Consider the following 25,343-nt stretch of genomic DNA (forward strand, 5'->3'; position numbering starts at 1 on the left):
TGGGAAATGCAGTCCTAGGGCATGTAGGAACTGCTCAGGAATAACTTTACACTATGGGAGGGGAGTACCAGTCCTTGGTAGGCAGCTAATCATTTTGATCACATTAGGCTAGATTAAGACTTTTCTGTATTTCTTTTTTTTTAATCTTCTCAAATTATTTACATACTGTTGTCTCTGAGGGAGTCCCTGGGTGGCATAAACAATTAAGCACTAGGCTACTAACTGGAAAGGTTGGCGGTTCAAATCTACCCAGACGTACCTTGGAAGAAAGGCCCGGAGATCTGCTTCCAAAAGATCACAGACATTGAAAATCCTATAGAGCACAATTCTACTCTGAAACACATGGGTTGCCATGAGTTGGAATTGACTGTTTCACTCCCATCTCCCACCACTTCCTCGGGCTCCACACAACTAGATGGTGCCCAGTTACCACCACTTACTGCTCTGACAGGGATCACAAGACAGGGTCCTGGGTGAAGCTGGAGAAAAATGTAGAACAAAATTCTGACGGGAAATAAAAAAAAAAGACCAGAGTTACTGGTCTGACAGAGACTGGAGAAATCCCAAGAGTATGGCCCCCAGCCATCCTTTTAACTCAGTAATGAAGTCACTCCTGAGATTCACCCTTCAGTCAAAGATTAGACTCAGTCTGGTGGAGGCTGTAGTACTTGTGGTCCATCAATCTTTTGGACTAATCAATCTTTCCTGTATGTCTTTGGTTTTCTTCATTCTCCCTTGCTCCAGACAATGGGGGACCAGTGGAGTATCTTAGATGGTCGCTCACAAGCTTTTAAGACCCCAGATGCTACTCACCAAAGTAGGATGGAGAACATTTTTTTAATAAACTATGTTATGCCAATTGAGCTAGATGTTCCCCGAGATCATGGTCCCCAGCCTTCTGCCCAGTAATTCAGTCCCTCAGGGAGTTTAGATGTATCTCTGGAGCTTCCATGACCTTGGCAGTACAAGTTGTGCTGGCTTCCCCAGTATTGTGTACTGTCTTAACCTTCACCAAACTTACCATGTATCTGTTGTCTGGTTAGTGTTTTTCCCTCCCTCCCTTCCCCTCCCTTATAAAGGGGTGACAATTGGTTTAAAGTGACTTCAGAAGATAGCTTTAGCTCAAGAGTTGGTTAATTGTTTAATTGCCTTAAAGTGACTTCAGGGGATAGCTTTAATTCAAGACTAGAAGAGCAACTCAGGGCCATAGTCTTGGGACTGCCCCAGACTCAATAGGTCTAGTAAGTCTGAATTTTTTTTTTTACAAATTTGAAGTTCTCGTTCACATTTTTCTCCCTTTTTATCAGGATTTCTCTATTATGTTCCTGATCAGAATGTTCAGTAGGTAGCCAGGCACCTTGTAGTTCTTCTGGTCTTGAGGTGGAGGAGGCAGAGGTTCACATAGGCTGTTAGTCCTATAGTCCAGTTCCTTCTCTGATTCTTGGGTTTTCATCTTTCTCTTTGCTTCCAGATGAATAAAGACAAATAGCTGTATCTTAGATGGCTGCTTGTAAGCTTTTAAGATCCTCGACACTAATCACCATACTGGGAAGTAGAACATAAACTTTAAGAACTATATTATGTCAATCGACTGAATTGTCCCATGAGACCACAGCCCTAAGACCCCAAGTCAGGAGAACTAATTTCATGATTTGACCGGTTATTTCTAACTAGTATCAGTATCTGTAGCCCCTCTTTTATTTGGTTGCTGTTATTGTTGCAGAAGCGTACACAACCTAGCACTTTACCATTCATCCCTTTTCCCTTCGTACAGCTTATTGACATCAGTCATGCTGTGCAAACTTCTTCCATATTCAGTGCCAGCTTTCCCATTTCTATAACAAAAAGTGGCTACTACCTAAGGAGAACTTCTCTCTCTTCCCCTCAACCCCCAACCCTGGTAACCACTAACGGACGTTAGGTTCTGTGTATTTACCTATTCATGTCATTTCATGAAAGTGAGAACATGCAATGTTTTTTTTCTTCCCCATTTTTTGATTGGGTTGTCTTTTTGTTGCTAACTTGTAGAAGTTTTATGTATATTTTGGACATTAGATCCTTATCAGATACGTGATTCCCAAAGATTTTTTCCCAGTCTGTAGATTCCTTTTAATTCTTTTGTTAGTCGTTTGATGAGTACAAGTATTTACCTTCCATGAGGCTCCAATCATCTATTTTGTCTTCTGCTGCTCGTGCGCTTATTGTTGTATTTAATCTATCATTAAAGAAAGCTACTACATAGGGTTTTCAATGGCTTATTTTTTGGAAATATATTACTAGGCCTTTCTTTGTCATGACTCTGGGTGGACTCGAACTGCCAACCTTTCATTTAGCAACTGAGCATACTAACTGTACCATCCAGGGACTCCAAAACACTATATAGTGGCATGTGTTTATACTGTCTTTATCCTGCTACCTTTTGTGGTCATGGAGACAATTAAATGTGGTTCGTATCCTTAAACTTAGGGGGACCAAAAAGGGAGAAATGCCGAAAGAATTCAAAATGATATTTTAGAGGCTGCTTTCTAATTTCTACTCCAAATCCCTGCCAAATGAATTACCAAGCTTCATGTCAAGAGATGAAGGCTCTATTCCTTAAATCCCCGCTAAGCCTGAGCAAGATGATTTAATTCCTTGCTCCTTATTTTTGCTCATTCATGAAATGAGAATGGCTTTCACCCACTTAGTACAGAGAGTAACTTTGGATTGATAGGAAAAAATTTCATCATAAAGGAAAGGTGCCATTACACAGCTGCAGGCTTTCTTTTATCCTAGCACTATTGCTTGTAGCAACACACACCTTGTGTGAAAGAGAAGACACCTCCTAATAACAAATGTATAAAATTACCTGCCCTGCCCAGTTGCATATTTCACATAAAGGCCGAACAGGAGTATATGAAGCAAGAGCTGGAGAGGAAATTCATGCAGATGGAATGTGAATTCTTCGTAGGGTCATTGGCAGACCGGAGTACCGGCAAGTGCCCTAATGGGAGAGACCAGGGAAGGTTCCAATCAAACGTGGGATCTCTCCGTAGTAAGCCCAAACACTGCATATAACCAGGCTGAGAATTCCACTCAGTTTTGGTTAACACTGAGGATTCAGAGCTCAGAAGATGAGCCAGAAACAGGCTAAAAAGACAAGTGAGCAACACTACTTTGCAGACAGCCCTTAGCTCAAGAGACCTGGAGTTCAAGGACCCACAGGACCTGGAGCAGGGGGGCCACAGAGGAAGGGAATGGGGGTGAGGTACATTGAAATGCCCCATCAGGCACAGGGTTGGATTTGGGGTACCGTTTGGTGGTAGTGAGGATTTGGGCAAGCCCCTTAACCTTGATTTCCTTATTTATAAACAAAAGTGAGTAATGTTAGATTTGGGTTTCATGATGCCCATTTTTTTTTTTTTTTAGGGGCATGGGGTAAGTTTCAGTTTTTCAGAGTAACTAATGGAAACCAAACCAGCTAAACCCACCGAGTCAATTCTGACTCATGGTGACCTCGTGTGTTACAGAGTAGAACTGTACTCCATAGACTTTTCTTGGCTGTAATCTTTACAGAAGCAGACTGCCAGGCCTTTCTTAAGACCATGGCACTGCTGGGTGGGTTCAAACCACCAACTTTTAGGTTAGTCATTGAGCACAAACTATTTCTATCACCCAGGGACCCTAATAATAGAAGCCCTACTTTTATTTAGGGTATGACAACTTAGGTTGATAGAAGCACGGTTTCTTCACTTTGGGCTAGAATGATTTCGGCTCAGCGTGGTTGTGAAGTTCTATAGGTCTTTAATAACATGGAAGACTATTTGTTAAGAAACACAGTTGGTGAAATTTTTTCAAAGCAGCAGGTCCATAGGAAAAGAGTTAGAATTTTTTTGATGATAGAATGGTTGGGATCTGAAAGATGCTTTTGGTCTTGTGGTTTTCAGTGACACTAACCAGCTGGGCAGCCGAGCTTTACTTATTGTCTAGTTCCCCTGGTTTTCAAGGGCAAAGCCTCACCAGGAGTGTGGTATTACAGTAAGTAGAAATGCCTTTAGCTTTCCTCTTTATTTTTCTATTTTTTTTGGCATTGTTTTTGTTGCCATTTGTGATCCACATAAACCTGTTGGTCTAGAACAGCATCATTATTTTCTCCGTGAAGTGATGATGAAAGAGAAAAACTTCTGCAACCTACTTCTAAAGTGAAACCAAGCCAAAGGCAAGTTGCAGTTTAACAACACAATTTTAAGAAAAATAGTACTAATAAGCAGGCCTCAGGACTTCTGATGAACAGAAGGAAAAAGCTGTCATATTGGGGAGGGTGTATAAATAGAAGGAGAAGGGAAGAGAAACCCATGCTTTCACTTCAAGGACCATCACTGTGGGTATAATGTTAGGCCCATGACTGTACTAGAGAGGCATTCTCGGGTTTGATTATGTTCTTACAAGACATAGTGGGTTTATCACCCTGGCATGCCTGGGCTCTTGCCTCTAGGGTGATTCTTTTCAACAATGGCGTGGCAAGCTGTGTTTCTATCTTAAGATCTAAAGGCATAGTGATGCATGAATCACTTCTGAAGTATTGGGAGGCCAGCCAACACCCAAATTCATTTGTGTGAGTTTGGGTTTGTTTACATGTAATTTTGCACGTCTGTTGCACCCACCTCTCTCCCCTTAACCCTTTGCCATCGAGTCAATTCCAACTTATAGTGACCCTATAGGACAGAGTCGATCTGCCTCATAGGGTTTCCAAGGAGGGACTGATATCTAGGGCTGAGTAAATCAGTAGCCCCTCTTGTGCTCAGGACATTTCTGCAGCTGTCACACCACAGGTGGCCTCATTCAGGTGACTTTTTCCTCTGTTCCCCCAGAATCCTCCCAGGAATATGAACTGGGAATCAGAAGTCCTGCAACCTGCTTATTAATCCAATGCCTCTTAAAATGTGGGCAAGTAATTTAATTTCTTTAAACATCCTTGTAACCTGCCATTGGTCAGAAAAGACTGCCTTAAACTAGCCCAAGCCAGATTTGGCCTACCCCACATGCTCAGAAGGGCCACTTGTGACCATTAATTGACCTCAACAGAAGGCACAGCAACAGGTGGAATGAATCAGAAGGAAAATCATCACCCGGACCCCATTCTGAAGCAAGAGGTCCAACAAGAACCACGTCACCTCCTGCTTCTTGGCCGCCCTACGCATTCCTTCTAGAATTTTCCCTTCCCAGTACGTCTGCATGGCCGCCATCTTGATGTCCAAATCACATATAAGCCCTGCTTTTTTTTCTCCCCATAGCTCAGGGGGTCGGATCTGAGGAACTTCCTCCTGGCTCCTTGCTCTGCCCATTGCAACGAAGTTACTTTTTCTTTCTCAAAGACAAGTGTCCAGATTTTTGGCAGGTCTGAGCACACCAGACAAGGACACACCTTCCCGGGTTCAGCAACATCTTCTTCCACGTTAAAACATAACAGCACCAATCTTCCTTTAAAAAGACAAATGTGCCTTATATTTGCATCTTGCTTTAGTGTTTAAAAGCACTTGCTCATACATTCCTTCATTTAAATCTGAGAGCAGCATTCCTCTTCCCTGCAAAGTATCGTTCTTGCCATTATTAATCTTTATATCTCCAGTGTCTAAGCCTGTGGAGGGTATGTGCTCCCTGGATGTTTGTTTCGGATACACAATCTTTAGAGAGATAACTTTACTGGTAAATATTACCTTCAGATATGTAGTTTTTATTTGCTCATCTTTAATGCTGTTCTAAGTGGGCAAACACACTTATTCCTCTATGACATCACGAAGTTATTTTTAAACTACAATTATGATGCGAAGTCATCTGACTAGGGAATGAAATAAACACATCAAAGAGAAATATAGTTTTGTATGATAATGTAAATTTGCATGCTATGCTATTGAATGTTGCCTTTTACAGCAGGATACAAAGTGCTATAAGGAAAAAATCTTGATTTGACTCTCCAGATGGTCAGCTAGGCCTCTGCAACTTCTGATATCATTAGAATATTTGAATGAAACGGCCTGGCATTGTGCAAGAGTTACTTTCATGTTTGCGTATTAATGACATAATTTTGGAATCTTTGCCATTTGTTGAATGTTTTCCTTCAAATAATCTTGGGTTTGGAAAGACTTTGAAAAGTATGTAAATCTGCCTTACTCACATTGTCTCAATCTTCTTTCTCCAGTTTATGAAGGACTACCTGAACTTGGGAAGCCCTGGTGGTGTAGTGGTTAAGAGCTACGACTGGCCGCTAATCAAAACATTGGCAGTTCAAATCCACCAAGCGCTCCTTGGAAACCCTATGTGGGGGTTCTACTCTGTCCTGTGGGGTCTCTATGAGTTGGATTCACCTTGACAGCAATGGGGTTGGGTTTTTTTTTTTTTTGGTTTTTATCTGAACTCAGGCAGGACTATTCCAAGTAGTGCTGGGCTTTTGGTCAGTTGATTTACTAAAATATTAAAATAATTCTTATTAGGGCAAAAGCAGTATAGGTTCATTACTGAGAAATTTAAAAAATATAAATAAAATGAAAGGAGGAAATAAACAAATAAAAATATCCCCTCTCTTCATTCCATTCATTGACTCTTGAACATCTTGGTACAAAGCTTTCAAAATCTGCTTTCATACACACACACACACACCCACACACCCACACCCCCACACCCCCACACCCCCCCACACCCCCACACACCCCCACCCCCACCCACACACCCTCCCACACCCCCCACACCCACACCCACCCACACCCGCACCCACACCCACACACACCCACCCACCCACACCCACCCACACACCCACACCCACACACCCACACCCACACACACACACTTAGACACCAGTTCATATATGCTTTTTATCTTTACAGAATCAATTCAACAGCAACTGGTTCTGGTTAGTTTTTGTTTTTTTTTTTCAGTTCTTCAAAAATCTTTTTTATAATAGCTTTATTAAAAGATAATTCACATGCCATGAATTCATCCTTTTAAAACTTACAATTTTTAGTACTTCACAGAGTTTTACAACCATCACCCCTATCTAATTCCAGAACATTTTCATCAATCACTTCCCTGTGGAAAAAAAAAAAACACCAAAAAACACCAACGTCCATACCCATTAGCAGTCGCTCCCCGTTCTCCCCACCCTCCCTCCCCTGGCAATCACTAATCTACTATGGGTTTGCCTGTTCTGGACATTTCATATAAATGGAATGTGGCCTTTTGTGTCCGGCTTCTTTCACTTAGCATAGTGTTTTCAAGATTCATCCACATTGTAGCATTTATCAGTATTTCACTTGTTTTTTAAGGCCACGTAATATTCTGTTACATGGATATACCACATTTTGCTTATCCATTCATCAGTTGATGGAAATTTGGATTGTTCCCAATTTTTGGCTATTATGAGTAATGCTGCTATGAACATTCATGTACAAGTTTTTGTGTGTATGTATATTTTCAATTCTCTTGACGATATACCTAGGAGTAGAATTGCTCAGCCACATGGTAATTGTTTCATTTTTTTGAGGAACTGCCAAAATATTTTCCAAGGTGGCTGTGCCATCAACAAAGTACACTGTTTTTAGGTGTGTCAAGTTGGTTCCGGTCCTACGCAAAACAGAAAGAAACACTGCCCAATTCTGTGCCATCCTCACCATCATTTCTATGTTATAGCCCATTGTTGCAGCCACTGTGTCCATCCATCTCATTGAGGGTCTTCCTTTGTTACTTCGACCCTCTACTTTACCAAGCATGATGTCCTTCTCCTATGGTCCAGTTGTGAAGATTTTTGTTTTCTTTATGTTGAGGTGCAATTCATACTGAAGGCTGTGGTCTTTGGCCTTCATCAGTAAGAGCTTCAAGTCTTTTTCACTTTCAGCAATCAAGATTGTGTCATCTGCATATCGCAGGTTGTTAATCAGTCTTTCTCCATTCCTGATGCCACATTCATCTTCATACAGTCCAGCTTTTCAGATTATTTACTCAGCATGCAGATTGTATAAGTGTGGTGAAAGGATACAACCCTGACACACCTTTCCTTATTTTAAACCATGCAACATCCCCCTGTTCTGTTTGAACCACTGCCTCTTGGTCTACGTACAGATTCCCATGAGCACAATTAAGTGTTCTAGAATTCCCATTCTTTGCAATGTCATCCATAATTTTTATGATCTACTCAGTCGAATGCTTTTACATAGTCAATGAAACACAGGTAACCATCTTTCCGGTATTCTCTGCCTTCAGCCAAGACCCATCTGACATTTGCAGTGCTATCCCTTGTTCCAAATCCTCTTCTGAATCCAGCTTGAATTTCTGGCAGTTCTCTGGCAATGGACTGCTGCAACAAAGTATGAGCGTTCCAATTTTTTCACATCCTTACCAATGCTTTTCATTATCTAATTTTTTTGATTATAGCTGTCCTAGTGTGCATGTAAAATGATCTCTCATTGTGGTTTTGATTTGCATTTCACTAATTTCCTATTGATGTTGAGAATTTTTTCATCTGTTTACTTGTCATTTGTATATATCTTCTTTGGAGAAATGTTTATTCAAATCCTTGTGCATTCTTAAAATAGTCATTTTATTGTTGAGTTTTTAAGAGTTCTTTATATATTCTCAATATGTCTCTTACTGGATGTATGATTTGTAAATATTTTCCCCCGTTTTATGGATGTTCTTTCACTCTCTTAGTGGTGTCCTTGGAAGCATAGGAGTTTTAAATTTTGATCAAGTCCAATTTAATTTATTTTATTGCCTAATCTAAGGTCATGAAGATTTACTCCTCATTTTCTTCTAAGAGTTTTATAGTTTTAACTCTTACAAATAGGTTTTTGATAGATTTTGAGTTAATTTTTTGTATATGGTGTGAGGTAAGGGTCCAACTTCATTCTTTTGCATGTGGATATCCAGTTTTCCTAGCAATATTTGTTGAAAATGTTCTTTCCCCATTGAACTGTCTTGAAACAAATTGACTATAAGAGTATTATTTTTGGACTTTCAATTCTTTTTCACTTATCTGTATGTCTATCCTTGTGCCAATACAACACTATCTTGATTACTGTAGCTTTGTAGCAAGTTTGGAACCCTGATGGTACAGTGCTTAAGTGCTCAGATGCTAACTGAAAAGTCAACAGTTTGAAACCACCAGCTGATCCATAGGAGAAAAATGTGGCAGTACACTTCTGTAAAAAATTACAGCTGTGGAAACCCTATGGGAAAGCTCTACTCTGTCCTATAGTGTTGCTATGAGTTGGAATCAACTTTATGGCAATGAGTTTTTTAATTTTTTTTTTTGGTAGCAGGTTTTGAAATTGAGACATATGGGTTCTCCAACTTTATTCTTCTTTTTCAAGATTGTTTTGACTATTCTGGGTAACTTACATTTCCATATGAATTTTAGGATCAGCTTGTCAATTTTTGTAGAAAAGCCAGCTGAAATTTTGGTGGAAGTTATGTTGAATTTGTAGATAAATGGAGTATTGCCATTTTAACAGTATTAAATCTTCCAATCCATGAACATGGGATGTCTTTCCATTTATTTAGGTCTTATTTAACATCTTTCAATGATGTCTTGTAGTTTTTAGTGTACAAATCTTGCATTTATTTTGTTAAATTATTCCTATGTTTTTTATTCTTTTTGATGCTATTATAAATGCAATTGTTCTCTTAACTCATTTTGGATTGTTCTTTGCTAGTGTATATGAATACAATTCGCTTTTGTACATATATATTATCCAAGAACCTTTCTTTTCCTTTAAAATATTGTAGCTTTCTAAGCCAAAAGAATACACTTCTGTAACATAATTTTAATGGCCATGTAGTATTTTACTATGTGGATACACCACAATTTATTTAACCAGTCCCTTATTATTGGACATTAAGTTTCTCTTAAACTTTTTTCTTTGTTATAATAGCTGTGATAAGCCCTTGTAAATATCCCCAACTTTTTTCCCAGATATAAATCCTTACTAATGGAATTATTGAGATAAAGGGCATGCACATTGTGAGACTTCCACTAAACACTGAAAAATTGCCCTTTGGAAAGGTTATACGATTTTTTAATCATTTTCTATAGTGGTTGTACCATTTTATATTCCTACCCACCAGTAGTGCATAAGAGGTAATATGGTTTTCTCTCCTACCAATATTATAATACTAAATTTTCTGAATTCACTTTGACCTTGAGTTTTATCACACACACAAAAAACTATGCCAATTTGATAGGCGAAAACTGAGTCTTTGTTGCTTTACTTGTATTTCAGTTACTAGGAAGGTAAAACTTTAAAAAAATGTTTATTAGTTTTGTGTCTTTGTTTTTCTGTGACTTGCTTATTAGGGTTCTTAGCCCTGTGTATTCTTTTTCTCAGTGTTTTATAAAAGCAAAGCTTCTACTCTCCCATTTGTTTTCTATTTTTGTTTGATATGGTAGTTTTGATGCATAAGCTTTTATTTTAATTTTTATGTAATCAATTTTATCAGTCTTTATGGTTTCTATTGGTGTTATGCACACAAACTTTTTATTTTTGAAGATCAAATGGAAGATTAAATAGACAGTTTTTCCTGTAACATATTCCAGTGTTTAATAAATATACCAGTTTTGTCTGCACTGTACAATTTTATCCCTATCTCTGTATCTTTACTCAAGCAGTGCTCACATTCTCCCTCTTTTTTCCTTCTCCAGCCTTCAAAGCTCAAGTTCTACTTCCTCTGAGGCACTTTGCCTGGCCGTCTTGGCCTGCAGCAATGGCCAACCAGTCGCTAGGCAAGGGCACTTCCACTTAAGGTGACCCCATGTCACCTTTTCAATAGCTGATTTTTTTTGGAAGTAGATAGCCAGGACTTTTTTCTGAGGCCCCTCCGGGTGGACCGGAACCTCCATCCTTTGCGGTTAGCAGCCCAGCCTGTTAAACATGTGCACCAACCAGGGACTGCAGCAATGGCAGCTTTCCTGTAAATGCTTAGAGGATCTTTATGGTTCTGTTTTCGTGAGGTAGGACCAAGCCTCAGCCTGGGGGAGTATCCTCTGCCCTGATACCAGCGTGGAAGCTTGAGTAAGCAGGCTGGGGATCTAAAGGATTTCCTCCAAGGTACCTTTCCAGCTTAGCAAACCACAACTTGTACAAGATTTTTTTTTTTTAATGTGTAAAGTTTCGCCACTCCCAATTTCCTGAGACCTCCTTTTACCCCAATATGTGGCTGCAGTGCCATAAAGATCGTTGGTGCACTGTGTTTGAGAATTGACCAATCAATACTTTTTCGGGAAATCACAGTGTCTTTGATATTTTTTTGATATAAGTGTTGCAGGCAGTGGCAGTTTCTTCTGCTATTTTACCCAAATTCGCTGCAAGCCTCCTTCCCCCTCGTCCGAGGTCTGGAGCTGCCTTTTCTCACCAGTCTGAGGCCGTGAGGAAAAATATCTGAGTTCTGCCCTGGCCGTGGGAAGGTCTGGCGGTCGCATCCCCCGCTTCAGCCGCAGGAGTGAAAGCGGGGAACGCCTTTCCCCTTCCCCGCCTGCGAAGTTTCCAGCGCGCAGAGCGCTTGCAGGAGACGACGTCTGCTGGCCAGGGCTCAGCGCTGTCAGTTCCTGATCGGGCGGGTGCCAGCTCCAGCTGCCGCAGGTTTTCCGAGCGCGAGCAGCCACCCCACGCCGCAGGCGCCAGGCGCGTGGAGCTCTGGAGGCGCGGCTCCGCGGCGCCCACACCCGGGGCTGCGCTCGCTCATTGCGGAGCGGGCTTCGCGAAAGGCAAGCGGAGAACCGCAGCCGCTTGGACGCTGTGCCGCCGAGACCCCCGGCGAGCGCCAGAAGCGCGCAGACCCTGCGGGTGGAATGGCGCCGGCCACGCGCGCGCCCGGCGGGGTACCGCGCTTAGTCCCGCTGTTGCTGCTGGTCTTCTGCGCGGCGGCTCGGGACCCCCGGGCCGCGGCCAGGCTCAGCCTGCACCCGCCCTACTTCAACCTGGCTGAGGCAGCGAGGATTTGGGCCACCGCCACCTGCGGGGAGCGGGCGGCCGGCGGCGGGCGACCCCGGCCAGAGCTCTACTGCAAGTTGGTGGGGGGGCCCACCGCCCCAGGCCGCGGCCACGCCATCCAGGTGAGATCCTGGGAGAGAGCGGGGCCGGGACAAGACGGAGGGGTTGCATGCTGGAGACCGCCGGCGACGGGCGCGGCGTCCTTCCCCTCGGGTGCCACCGATCCTGGGCGACGGGGGCGGCCCTTCCCCACGCGTGCCAGCGACTCCGGGCGCTGAGTGTGGGCTCCCTTCCTGCGCATGCTAGTGACTCCGGGTGACGGCGGTTGGCTCGCCCCAACAATGCGTGCCAGCGAGCCTGGCTGACAGGGAGGACTCCCTCCACCCCCGCGCGTGCCATCGACCCCGAGGGGGGCGCAGTGCGCGGGGAGTGGGCCTGCGGGTACCTGAACCTTGCTAACACGCAGCCCAAGGCGAAGGTGGGAAACGCACGCGAGGCGAGTGAAGGATGTGGTCAGGTTTGGGCAAGTAGAGAAGGTCCGAAGCTGAGCTCAAAGGCTGTAGGAAACTGTCTCTTGCCTCCATCAATAGAGGTGGCACCCAGCCAGGCCCCTGAGACTCCCAGAATTTACAGGCGCGTCGAGTTCGAGGCTGTTGTCTCCACGACCTCATTCGGAGAAGTTGGCCGCAGTTACTTTTGTTGTGTGTTTTTTGGGGGAGCTTCTAGGTTATCACCAGTATCAGTCCGATGTCACTGAAAAGATTACTTCGCTCCACAGCCTAGATGGCCACCTTCCAGGGACCTTAAATGGACATAGATAGACCTGGATCTCAGAGTCTATTAGGCTTTTGGCCACCCAAATCCTGGTGTAAATGACAAGGCTGCTGGTACTGAATCAGCCTCCTGCAGTGTGCCAGGCCCGCAGAAACAATCCTGGTATTACCACAGCTGCGAGGTGCTTCAGGTGGGGAAGTTCACAAACTTCCCTAAATCAGAAGGTGGGGCAGTCTGAATTTGAATCCAGTGTTGTTCTACGGGACCCTTTACCCTAAGCCAAAATTGTCTTCCTCTGATTCTAAAAGGGAAACCCTGGTGATGTGGTGGTTAAGAGTTACTGCTGCTAACCAAAAGCTTGGCAGTTCGAATCTACCAGGAGCTCCTTGGTAACTCTATGGGGCAGTTCTGCTCTGTCCTATAGGGTCAGTGTGAGTAGGAATTGACTCGATGGCAATGGGTTTGTTTGTTTCTAAAAGAGATCCAATAAATATTGCTAAGAAATTTTAAGTGTTGCTGGAAAACCAAGAAACAAACCTGTTGCTGTCAAGTCGATTTCAACTCACAGTGACCCTACAGGACAGAGTAGAACTGCCACATAGGGTTTCCAAGGAGTGGCTGGTAGATTCAAACTGCCCACCTTTTGGTTAGTGGGCAAACACTTGTTGACTACTACCTTACCAGGGCTCCTTAAGTGTTGCCAGAAGAGGGGGTAATTTTGGACCTTGAGCTCCAAAAGGGCCAGGTTGTCACTGGGAGTCTAGGCCAGTGTTTTAGAAACTATTGACCATTCATCTCCACAAGTGAAAGTTGTATACCATGCAGTGTCAATATATGTTTATTTATTTATAAATTATGTGCATGTATTACTTTATTAAGGTAGTGTATATGTTATAAAACATGCAAAAAAGAAATTAAAAAGATAAAGTAACTGGCTAAAATGCTTTTTAATTTTCATTATCTACAGCACCCAAATAATTTTGCTTTCTCTAAATATTTTATTTGTGATTGTGTATAATTTTTATTAATATACAAATTTACAAATGTAATTATGTGTATACTTATTTTTTGATGAGTTTAGCATTTATAATACAAACAATTCAAAGTTGATTTTAATACTTGATTTTAGTGGTTGTCAGACCTGAAAAGATACCTTGAAAAAAATGTAGATTCACATGGTAGAACTATGTCGGCTATAGAGTTTCAGTACTAGTTCTGTTCTGACTGAGTTTCTAATAGTGTATATAGGTCATTAAACTTGGGTTCACAATCCTAGATAGAGCAGGAAGTGGCCTTCTGAGGACACTCATCTGACTGTTTCTAGGCCAGGGTGTAGCCTGTAGAAAGAGAATGCTATCTGGTATAATGCCTGGATCTCTCCTGAAAGGGAACCCTGGTGGCATAGTGGTTGAGTGCTATGGCTGCTAACCTAAAGGTCGGCGGTTCAAATCTGCCAGGCGCTCCTTAGAAACTCTATGGGGCAGTTCTGCTCTGTCCTATAGGGTCGCTATGAGTCGGAATCAACTTGATGGCAACAGGTTTGGTTTTTTTTTTGGCTCTCCTGAAAATAAGGGGTGAGCAGAAGCCCTGCAGAACAAGGCTTTCTGCTTTCACAGTTGAGGTCTCAGAAAATGCACTCATTCCTGATGTGAGAGGTTCTCACCTAATGAGGAGAGATACGTGTCAGGGACAAGTGGGGGAAGCTGAGTTCCAGAGGCCAGCCTATTGGACTTCCTTCTAGGAACAGCTGGCACAGACTTGCCTTTCAGAAATGCGAGGGGTGATGGGATATGAGTGGGAAAAGGGAAGAGAGGTAATTATTCACTTGGTTGTACCTAAGTGATGGTTGTCTTGAGTCTACTCTTGTACAGCTCAAAATGGGAAGTGGAGAAGAATTAACGAAAATATTTCTATTTCTTTGAGCTTTCTAAAAATCTTTGAGGTCAGCCAGGATTTAGAATTTCAGGCCAGTAGGGTTTCTCAAAAAAAAAAAAAAAGTAAAAATCATATCTGAGAATAAAACATGGATTTGTGGTAGTGATTCTATAACAATAATGCTGATACTTGGATGGTATCTTGTATCAAAAAACAGGGCCTTTTAAATGACTGAATTTTGTTTGTTGTATGAAAAATGTTCACTGTAGTTTCTCTGGACTTAAAATTCATTAAATAAGCTTTTATATTCTTGTTACTCCTCAGACATTAAGTTTTGATATCTGAGGGCTCCGTGATTCAGGGATCCTGTCTGTCTTGTTCACATCTGTATCCCCAGTGCTCACTAAGCACAGTGTAGGTGCTCAGAAAATGTTGAAAGAAGGAATGGCTGAGTGAAGATACAGTTAAAGCCTGTGAATAATCAATGTAAAGAGTAAATGAGAAAAATATGGAAGTTAATTCTATTCTGCTGAAAAGTATGTACAATTAAAATAAGTCACACTTTGGTCTCTAATTTAAAATCTTTGCTTACCTATGAAATATAAACATTATCACTTACTAAGACATCTGATAAAAGTGATGATAAAGTGGAAGTTAGACAAGGCTGTGTTTGGTTAGCTTGGCATGAACACTGTACTCGTAAGGAATAAATGCACACATGTACCAAACATATGATCTCGATTTTGTATAATGATAGTTCAACACATCTTTTATACATATTTTCATTACCCTTGGATTTATGAATAACCTGTTGTTGTAAAGTCAATTCTGACTCATGGCGATCCCATGTCATAGAGTAGAACTGCTCCGTGTGGTTTCCTTGTTTATAATCTTTACAGAAGTAGATCTCCAGGCCTTTCTTCCACGGTGCCACTGTATGAATTTGAACTGGCAACCTTTATTTATGTATAGGAACGTGTATCTAGCCTGTATGGTATTGGTAGAGAAACGCACACACTATTTATAGCTAAGAGTGAGAGTGCTTGCTCTAAGATATAAAGCAGTTCTTCACATTTGTATGTTTGTGTAACTTGGGCTAATGGCCATAAACAGGAAAGTCAAGTTCACTAAGGTTCTGTTTATAAAACTATTGTGAATGAAAAGCACTGGTTAACTTCAACCAGAGCCTTTTTATTTGTGAAAGTGATGTGAACATCTTGAGCTGGGAAATGTAAGATATTTACTATGGTCATTGATACATTTGCAACAATTATTAATGATAAGAGTTATTTTGAGACAAATGACTATAGTCAGCAATTTAAGGGTAAATGATTATTTTTTTTTAATATGGTTTTCTTAATTGTTCCCTGTTTATGGACATTTGCCAAAGTTCAGCAATGAAAGTTTATATACAAAACACTTCAGGAAGGGAAACATAAGTGTTTTCCTTTGGAGAGCCAAGTTCACTCACCAGCTAAAAAATACAACATGGGTCCACACAGCAGACTCACAGGAATTTAAATTTGTTTCTCAACGACTTACAAATTGCTGGAGCTCGTGGACCTTTAGGGTTTCTGGTGAATAGTTGGAGCCCTGAATGTCCAATCCTTGAATTGCAACATTTTACTTCATTCTCTGAATTGCTGTTGCCATTGAGAAGCTGGATCCTTTATTCTGGGAGAAAGAAATACACAGCCATAGGGAAAGGGGAGGACAAAAAGACTTCTTTCTTTACAGCCCCTAATGTGTAGGAAGACTACCTAAACATTCCAGAAAGATAACTGTGTATGTTGCACATCTCGAGTTCACGTAGGAATGTGAAAACGACATGCTTTCTTCACATCTTTTATCAAAATTAGGTTGAAGCACGGAAGCCACTTTTTAACAGCTTTATTGAGACACAGCTTACGTACCACAGAAGGCATCTATGCTGAGTGCAGAGAGAACCCAGTTTTAGAACATTTCCATCATCCAAAAAGTTCTCTCATGCCTGTTGCACTTAATGCCTGCACCCATCGCCAGCCCGTGGCAAGCACTGTTGTGATCTTTGTCTCTGTAGATGTGCATTTTCTGGAAATTTCATATAAATGGATTATGCTATGTAGTATTTTGTGTCTGACTTCTTTCACTTAGCAGAATGTTTTTGCGGTTCATCCACACTGTTGCATGATTAGCACAGTTCAGTCCTTTTTATTGCTGAGTGATATTCTGTTGCATGGATATACCCCGTTTAGTTTATCTATTCGCCAGTTGATGGATGTTCTGGATTGTTCTCAGGTTTTGGCTGCTACGAATAATGCTCTGATGAGCATTCATGAACAAGCCTTTGTATAGACACATATTTTCAAATTTTTTGGGTCGATTTCTAGGAGTAGAATTGCTGTTTAACATTTGAAGGAACTGCCAGTCTGTTTTCCAAAGTGTTGCACATCTTTAGTGTACATGTGAATATGAGCGAGTGGATGTGAACGTGGGTGCCATTTTACATTCCCATCAGCAGCGTATGAGGGTTCCACTTTCTCCTTATCCTGCTAACGTTTGGTATTTCAGCCTTTTTTATTATCATCATTTTAGCGGGTATGTAGTGATATCTCATTGTGGTTTTAATTTGCATTTCTCTGATGACTGAGTTGTAATCTACTCGATGGCAGCAGGTTTGGTTTTTTTTTTTTTTGGTTTAATGACTAAGGATGTTGAAACATCTTTTCATATGCTTATTGTTGTTATGAGGTGCTGTCCAGTTGTTTTGACTCCTAGCGACCTCATGTGGTGGAGTAGAACTGCCCCATAGCGTTTTCTTGGCTGTAATCTTTACGGTAGCAGATTGCCAGGTCTTTCTTCCATGGAGCCACCAGATGAGCTCAAACCACCAACCTTTTGGTTAGTAGCTTATCTGTTTGCGTCACTAGGCCTTGTTATATAATTACTGGCCACTCATATATCTTTTTTGGTGAAATACCTATTCCGATCTTTTGCACATTTAAAAAAAAAAGCTTGATTGAGTTATAATTGACATGATAAGCTTCAGATATTTAAAGTTACAATTTAATAAGGTTTGACCTATGTATATATATCAGTGCAACCATCGCTACAATCAAGTGAACATACCCCTCATGCCCAGAAGTTTCCTTGTGCTGCTGTGTAACCCCTCTGCCTTGTCCCTCCCGTTACCAACCCTCTGCAGGCCAGCACTGATCTGCTTTTTGTCACTATGTATTAGCTTGCATATTCTAGAGTTTTATATAAATGGAATCATACAGTGTGTATTCTTTATTGTCTGTTTTGCCCATTTTTGAAAATTGGCTTGTCTTAATTTTGAGTTGTAGGAGTTCTCTGTGTATTCTGTGTACAAGTTCTTCATCAGATATGAGATTTACAAATATATTCTCCCATCTCTGGGTTGCCTTTTAATTTTCTCAATTGTGTCTTTTGATGTACAAACATCAGTCACGAAAGGACAAATATTATATGATCCCACTTACATGAAATATCTAAAATAGGCAAAGTGTCTAAAATAGGTTACTAGGAGTGGGTAACATAAGGCATTTATAAAACCTATGTTAACTTTTGCTGAGCTGTCTGGAACCATCTGCCTAGTGAGGTGTACAGGGTGAAACCTGCCTTGGGAAAGCCAGCTCCTATAACCCCATGTGCCTTACAGTTTCTCAGCGTCGTACACATATTGTATCCCTTCAGTGGTTTTCACATCCTAGATGCTGAGAAAATACATGCGGAATTAATGAATGAATATTAGCTAGAGAGAAATATGGGTTTTAAGTATTATCTATGTATATTTAAACGGTGAGAGATGAGGATATGGAGCAGTTGATTATCCATTACTTTCAAGTTGCATGAGCTATTCCATGTATACTCTGTCTACAGAGCGATACCACAAAGGGGGGGCAGAATGATGCGTAGGTAGAACAGGCTAGAAACCAGGGGCGTCGCTCCCCTGCCCAGTACGGTGTGTTAATTTAACACACACTTAAGTAATACTTACTGGTGCCATTCTAAAGCACTTTACACATATTGTAATCCTCACAACAGTTTATGAAGGGGGTACTATTAACATGCTCATTTTACAGATGAAGAAACCAAAGCACAGAAAGGTTAAGCCATTTATCCAGGATCACACAGCTAGTATGTGGTGCTCTGGCTGCAGAGTTTATGCTCGTGCCTGCTATGCTGTGCTGCCGCTGCTGAGCTAACCATTCCTTCCTCGGGATTCCAGGCAAACTTGGCATCGCCTCACTAACTCTACTCATCACCTTGGAGACGTTCGTTTTCACATCTGTCTTTGAAGTAGACTGTGAGCTCCCTGAAAGTGAGGCTGTGTCTTCCTGCTCATGTCTTTCTCCCTTGTGTCAGCTTGTAGTAGACACTTCATTGATGGTTTCTGAATAAACGTTCGGAGGGCAACACCATCATAAAATTTTTCTACCAAGGCAACACCCTGATGGAAGTGCTACTTAAAAAAAATACCTGACTTACAACCTTCTGGTTTTTGGAAGACAGAGTGTGGCTCTGATATGATGAATTTTAATCAGAGTAGAGGTATTTGAGGCAGTGGCTAAATCCAGTCCTTAACGATGGCCCTTTTGAATTTGTCACAGAGATCATATCCAACTGCTTAAAGCCTGAAATTAGTATCCTGCTTTTACATGTACTCAGCATAATGCAATTATAGAGAATCACACATAATAGGAAGTGGCCAGTCTTCCTCTCCCTCTCTTTACAAATTCTCATCAGTACCTACTATTTATTAGATTTTTATCAATGCAGTAGGTGTGATTGCAGCTGGCTGGACCTACAGGGTAGTCTGTCTCATTTGAAAAATGGCAGCACATTTATTTCATATTCTTTAATTTTTATTGTGCTTGAAGTGAAAGTTTACAAATCAAGTCAGTCTCTCACAAAAACTTATATACACCTTGCTAAATACTCCCAGTTACTCTCCCCCTGATGAGACAGCCCACTCTCTCCCTCCACTCTCTCTTTTCGTGTGTATTTCGCCAGCTTCTGACACCCTCCACCCTCTCATCTCTCCTCCAGGCAGGAGATGCCAACATAGTCTCAAGTGTCCCCCTGATCCAAGAAGCTCACTCCTCACCAGTATCCCTCTCCAACCCATTGTCTAGTCCAATCCATGTCTGAAGAGTTGGCTTTGGGAATGGTTCCTGTCTTGGGCCAACAGAAGGCCTGGGGGCCATGACCACCGGGGTCCTTCTAGTCTCAGTCAGACCATTAAGTCTGGTTTTTTTATGAGAATTTGGGGTCTGCATCCCACTGCTCTTCTGCTCGCTCAGGGGTTCTCTGTTGTGTTCTCTGTCAGGGCAGTCATCGGTTGTAGCTGGGCACCATCTAGTCCTTCTGGTCTCAGGATGATGGAGTCTCTGGTTCATGTGGCCCTTTCTGTCTCTTGGGCTCGTAATTGCCTTGTGTCCTTGGTGTTCTTCATTCTCCTTTGATCCAGGTGGGTTGAGACCAATTGATGCATCTTAGATGAATGCTTGCTAGCGTTTAAGACCCCAGGTGCCGCTCTTCAAAGTGGGATGCAGAATGTTTTCTTAATAGATTTTGTTATGCCAATTGACTTAGATGTCCCCTGAAACCATGGTCCCCAAACCCCTGCCCCTGCTACACTGGCCTTCGAAGCATTCACTTTATTCAGGAAGCTGCTTTGCTTTTGGTTTAGTTGAGTTGTGCTGACCTCCCCTGTATTGTGTGCTGTCTTTCCCTTCACCTAAGGTAGTTCTTATCTACTATCTAATTAGTGAATGCCCCTCTCCCACCCTCCCTCCCTCCCCTCCTCTCGTAACCACAAAAGAATGTTTTCTTCTCAGTTGAAACTATTTCTTCGGTTATTATAATAGTGGTCTTATACAATATTTGTCCTTTTGCAACTGACTCATTGCACTCACCATAGTGCCTTCCAGGTTCCTCCATGTTATGAAATGTTTCACAGATTCCTCACTGTTCTTTATCGATGTGTAGTATTCCATTGTGTAAATATACCATAATTTATGTATCCATTCATCCATTGATGGGCACCTTCGTTGCTTTCATCTTTTTGCTACTGTAAACAGTGCTGCAATAAACATGGGTGTGCATGTATCTGTTTGTGTAAAGGCTGTTATTTCTGCAGGATACATTCCAGGAAGTGGGATTGCTGGATCGTATGGTAGTTCTGTTTCTAGCTTTTTAAGGAAGCGCCAAATCAATTTCCAAAGTGGTTGTACCATTTTACATTCCCACCAGCAGTATGTAAGTGTTCCAGTCTCTCCACGGCCTCTCCGACATTTATTATTCTGTGTTTTTTGGATTGATGCCAGCCTTGTTGGAGTGAAATGAAATCTCATTGTAGTTTTGATCTGCATTTCTCTAATGGCTAATGATTGTGAACATTTCCTCATGTATTTGTTAGCTACCTGAATGTCTTCTTTAGTTGAGTTTTTGCAGTATCATGTAGATTTTAGAGATCAGGCGGGCAGCACATTTATCGTCTAGAAATTTTAGCCCCAAAAGTTACTAAACATTCTATTTAAAATTTGTGGAAGTTTCTTACTGGAGAAATCATGTGCTTTTTGAAGAAATGGGCTTCTCAAGCCAGAGATGACTTAGTGGATTGGGTTGTCTGTCTCTTCTGCAGATTCCTGTTTCATGTTCTCTTCCTGGGCAAGCTCATTCACTTGTTGTTGTTGGTAGGTGCCATTGAGTCAGTTCCAACTCATACTGACCTTACGTACAACAGAATGAAACACTGCCAGGTCCTGCTCCATCTTCACAATCGTTGCTACGTTATAGCCCATTTTTGCAGCCACTGAGTCAGTCCATGCATTGAGGGTCTTCCTTTTTTTCGCTGACACTTGACTTTACCAAGCATGATGTCCTTCTTCAGGAACTGGTCCTTCCTGATAACACGTCCAAAATACATGAGACGACATCTCACCATCCTCAATTCCAAGGAGCATTCTGGCTTAACTTCCTTCTAAAACAGATTCATTTGTTCTTCGGCAGTCCATGGTTTATTCAATATTCTTTGCCAACACCGTAATCCAAATGTATCAATTCTTCCTCAGTCTTCCTTATTCATTGTCCAGCTTTCACATGCATATGAAGCAATTGACAATACCATGGCTTGGTATTCACTTATGTGACTTCAAATATCGCACAATGTTTATGCAGATGACCTTGCTTCAGTTCCAGTGCAGTTAACTGTTGAGCTCGTTTTGGATGTTTATATACAACTCAAACTCCATATATCAACCTTCCCCTGAGTCTGATTCCAGACCAAATCCTATGTGGGATCTTTTAGGCCCCAACCACAGGCAATTACAAGACTTTGCCTGCCACCCTCACAGGGGAATCTGTCCTCCCCACCCCAGGCTTGGTGGACAGTCAGTGCACTGCAGTTTTCTGGACAGAATTACAGCCTACAACTCAGGGCCCCTGGACCAGGCACGCTTGTATGCAGATTTGTATTCCTAGCCCAGGTGCCTTCCTATCAGGGGCCTTGGCTGAGACACTTACCAGGCACCTCTGCTGAGACCGCTTTTTAAGAGAACCTTAGCTGAGACAGTTTTCCCCACTCTGACTCAGTACTTTTCTACTTTTAGCCCATCCTTCCTGTCCCCCAGGTCCATAAAAAGCCTTTCGTTCAGGGCTTCTCTGAAGTGAGACAATTTTCCCTGTCTGCATTGCGTGTTATATGACCTTCACCTGGTATCACTCCATGGGGGAAATTGGGACACTGTCGTTTGCCTCGTGCCTGCATTGTTGCAGTAAGTAGATAAAGGTTTGATTGTTACTTTCAGTTTGCCTCCTTGTCCTGATTGACTGCAACATCTGGAAGCTTACTAGGGGCTGGTAGAATGTCTTTCGATGCTGATCCTTAAAGCAGATTCATGTCGTCTCAGGAAACAACTGTGCTACCTGGAGATGGATTTGTATGTGTAATTGTGTATAATATTCATCCTCTCCTGTGTTTAACAAATATTTATTGAGATCTTCTATGCCAGGCACAGAGGATGGGCATACAATGTGCTGGAAGCCATTCAGAACAAAGTAGGACCGTTGTCCTTAATGGTGCTAACATTCTATGAGGAGACTGCAATCAATGAGTAAGCAAATAAAATAATTATAGATTATTATTATGCCTTGGAGACAATAAACAGGATTCTGTGATAGAGATTAACGGGGAGAAGCTTCTCTAGGCTGAGTAGACGGGGGGATTTTTTCTGAGGAGGTGGTGTTGGTGTGGACCTGAGTGTGGAGAAGAAGCCAGCCCTGTAAAGAGGTTGAAGAGTGTTCCAGCAGATACAAGGGTCCTGAGCTGGGAACATGCCCTATGTGTTCTGGGAACTCAGAAAGCAGTGCTGTCTTAGTTGTACGTATTTCTAATGTTACCGCTGAGTGAGATCTTTCTGTTCTTTCCAGAATCTATAAATACTTCATTTTATTTTTGTGTGTATTTATCCTTATTTGGTCCTCAGAAGAGTTTAGGTGACTGATAAAATTAACAAATGATGAACAGAAGAACTAAGGGAATTGGGACAATGGAAATAAATCAGGGAGAAGTGTAATTATTTCATGAATAGATTAAAATAATGACTAAAAGGGAGCTGAGAAGGAAAAACCTGGTTTGAGGAATGAGGCAGGTCAAGGTCAGACTGTCTCCTTGAGGAGAGTGCCTGGCTAGGTCAGTAGGTAAGCAATTGATGATTGAATGAATAAATTCTCAACGTAGATCAGTTTTCAATAAATCTAGACTTGGGGATAAAGCTCTCAAGAGGGCAGGCGTAGATGTGGCCTAGCCCACCTTGTAAATTTGAGTTTCCTTTAGAGTGGGCACTTTCAACACAGCCACTGTTACCAAGTGACTCCTTATGGCCAGTGACATGCCAACACAAACATCACTTACTCACCTACGGACCTAGCCAGACACTGTCCTCAAGAGAATGGAGGGAGAAGTGGAAGGAAGAGGGCCATGTGGAAACCGTTTAAAAAGTGGGTTCTAAAACTTTCAGAAAGATCCAGTTCTTGGGTTCTTTCAAAAAGGGAGCAGTTGGTACTAGAAGCCTAAAGTAGATTGTACAGTGTTATAATTAAGAGCACCGGCTTTGGAATTAATAGAGCTGGCTTTGAAAGTATCCCTTTCTAATGATGTAATCTTGAGTGAGTTCTTTAACCTCTCTGAGCCTTGGTTTCATCATCTATAAAATAAAAGGTGACACTAATACCTCTTAGTTCATACGGTCGTACTAAGGAATTCATGAGGTAAACCACAGTGCACTTGGAGCATAGTGTTTAATAAACGGTAATGCAAATGGCAAGTTATTGGGAAACCTATTTCAGTAAAAAAGTCAAATGACAAGGCATGATAAAGGGATCAGATGTGATAGGGTGGAGCGGACTAGAAGAGGGAGGCATAGTTGCCTGGAAACCCTCTTTCTGAATGGAAAGAAATCCCAGTGAAGAAGTATGTTGTAGCCACAATAAACCAAAAACAACCCAAACCTGTTGCCATCAAGTTGACTCTGACTCACAGCAACCATGTAGGACAGAGTAGAACTGCCCCACAGGGCTTCAAGGTGGATCCTAACCGCCGACTTCTGGTTAGCAGCCAAACTCCTAACCGCTGTGCTGCCAGGGTGCCAACGGCGACCATAATCCATTGTCACTGAGTCGATTCCAACTCAGAGCAACCCTGTAGTGACCATCATTTTCTTTTCTTTCTTTCTCATTTGCCCATCACGGAAAGATAAGCAGTGAAGATCTGAGAAGTCTCTGAAACTGGTGAGACTCCTTCCAGAGACGGGAGAGCTGAGTTGAGTGTGAGTGGTGCTTCTGACCAGAGCCGGCAAGGCAAGGCAAGGGCTCACAAGTTAGGAGCTGAGACTCGGTTCTGGGGAGACCTTGAGGGAAGGAAAGATTTTTATTAGTGTAGGAAAAGCAAGTCTAGATTGAGTTAGCCTGTGCTTTCTTACAGCTGAGTTTAGTGACACAGGTGGTGGTGGTGTTGTGTGCCGTTGAGTGGATTCCGACTCAGAGAGACCCCATGTGGCATAGTAGAAGTGCTCCATAGGTTTTCCTAGGCTGTAATGTTTACAGGAGAAGATCTCCAGGACTTTTCTTCCTTGAAGCTGCTGGGTAGGTTTGAACCTCCCATCTTTGGGTTAGCAGCCGAGTGCTTAACCATTGCGCCGCCAAGGATCCTTACTGACACAGGTATCAGTCTGCAGTTTCTTGTTTTTTTAAAGTCAAGAGTTCAGCTTCTGGCATTAAAGGCAAAAATGCGCACACACCCGCACACACACCCCCCCACATGCACACATTTATTTCTCCGTGGCTTTCATCAGATTTTCAAAGGGGTGTGGGATCACTTCCTCCTTACCCAAGGTTAACAATTATCACTTGATCAGCTTTAACTTGTTTGTCATTTTCTAGTATATTTTCTGAAGTGAGCAACTACATAGTTTATGCCACTTTAATGTATTAGTTAAATCGACAAATATTAAGTGTCTACCCTATGCCAGGCACAGTACTAGGTTTATAGTAGTGAACAAGATTGACAAAGTCTCTGCCCTCAGGACCCTTGTAATCCAATAAACGTGATAAAAAACTAAACCCCATTGCCTTTGAGTTAATTCTGACTTACAGTGACCCTATAGGACAGAGTAGAATTGCCCCATAGTGTTTCCAAGGAGTGGCTGGTGGATTTGAACTGCTGATCTTTTG

General features: G+C 41.9%; 1 protein-coding gene across 1 annotated transcript in view; it reads left to right on the forward strand.

Moving 5' to 3' along the window:
• Positions 1–11,456: 11,456 nt before the first annotated feature.
• LAMA3 (laminin subunit alpha 3) overlaps positions 11,457–25,343 on the forward strand; it is a 323,465-nt gene continuing 309,578 nt past the window's right edge. The window contains exon 1 of the mRNA XM_049902138.1: positions 11,457–12,079. Coding sequence (XP_049758095.1) covers positions 11,816–12,079 — 264 coding nt within the window. The 5' untranslated portion in view covers positions 11,457–11,815. The remainder of the gene's footprint in view (positions 12,080–25,343) is intronic.

The sequence above is a fragment of the Elephas maximus genome, chromosome 11 (genome assembly GCF_024166365.1).
Source record: "Elephas maximus indicus isolate mEleMax1 chromosome 11, mEleMax1 primary haplotype, whole genome shotgun sequence".
In the NCBI taxonomy this organism is placed as follows: Eukaryota; Metazoa; Chordata; class Mammalia; order Proboscidea; family Elephantidae; genus Elephas; species Elephas maximus.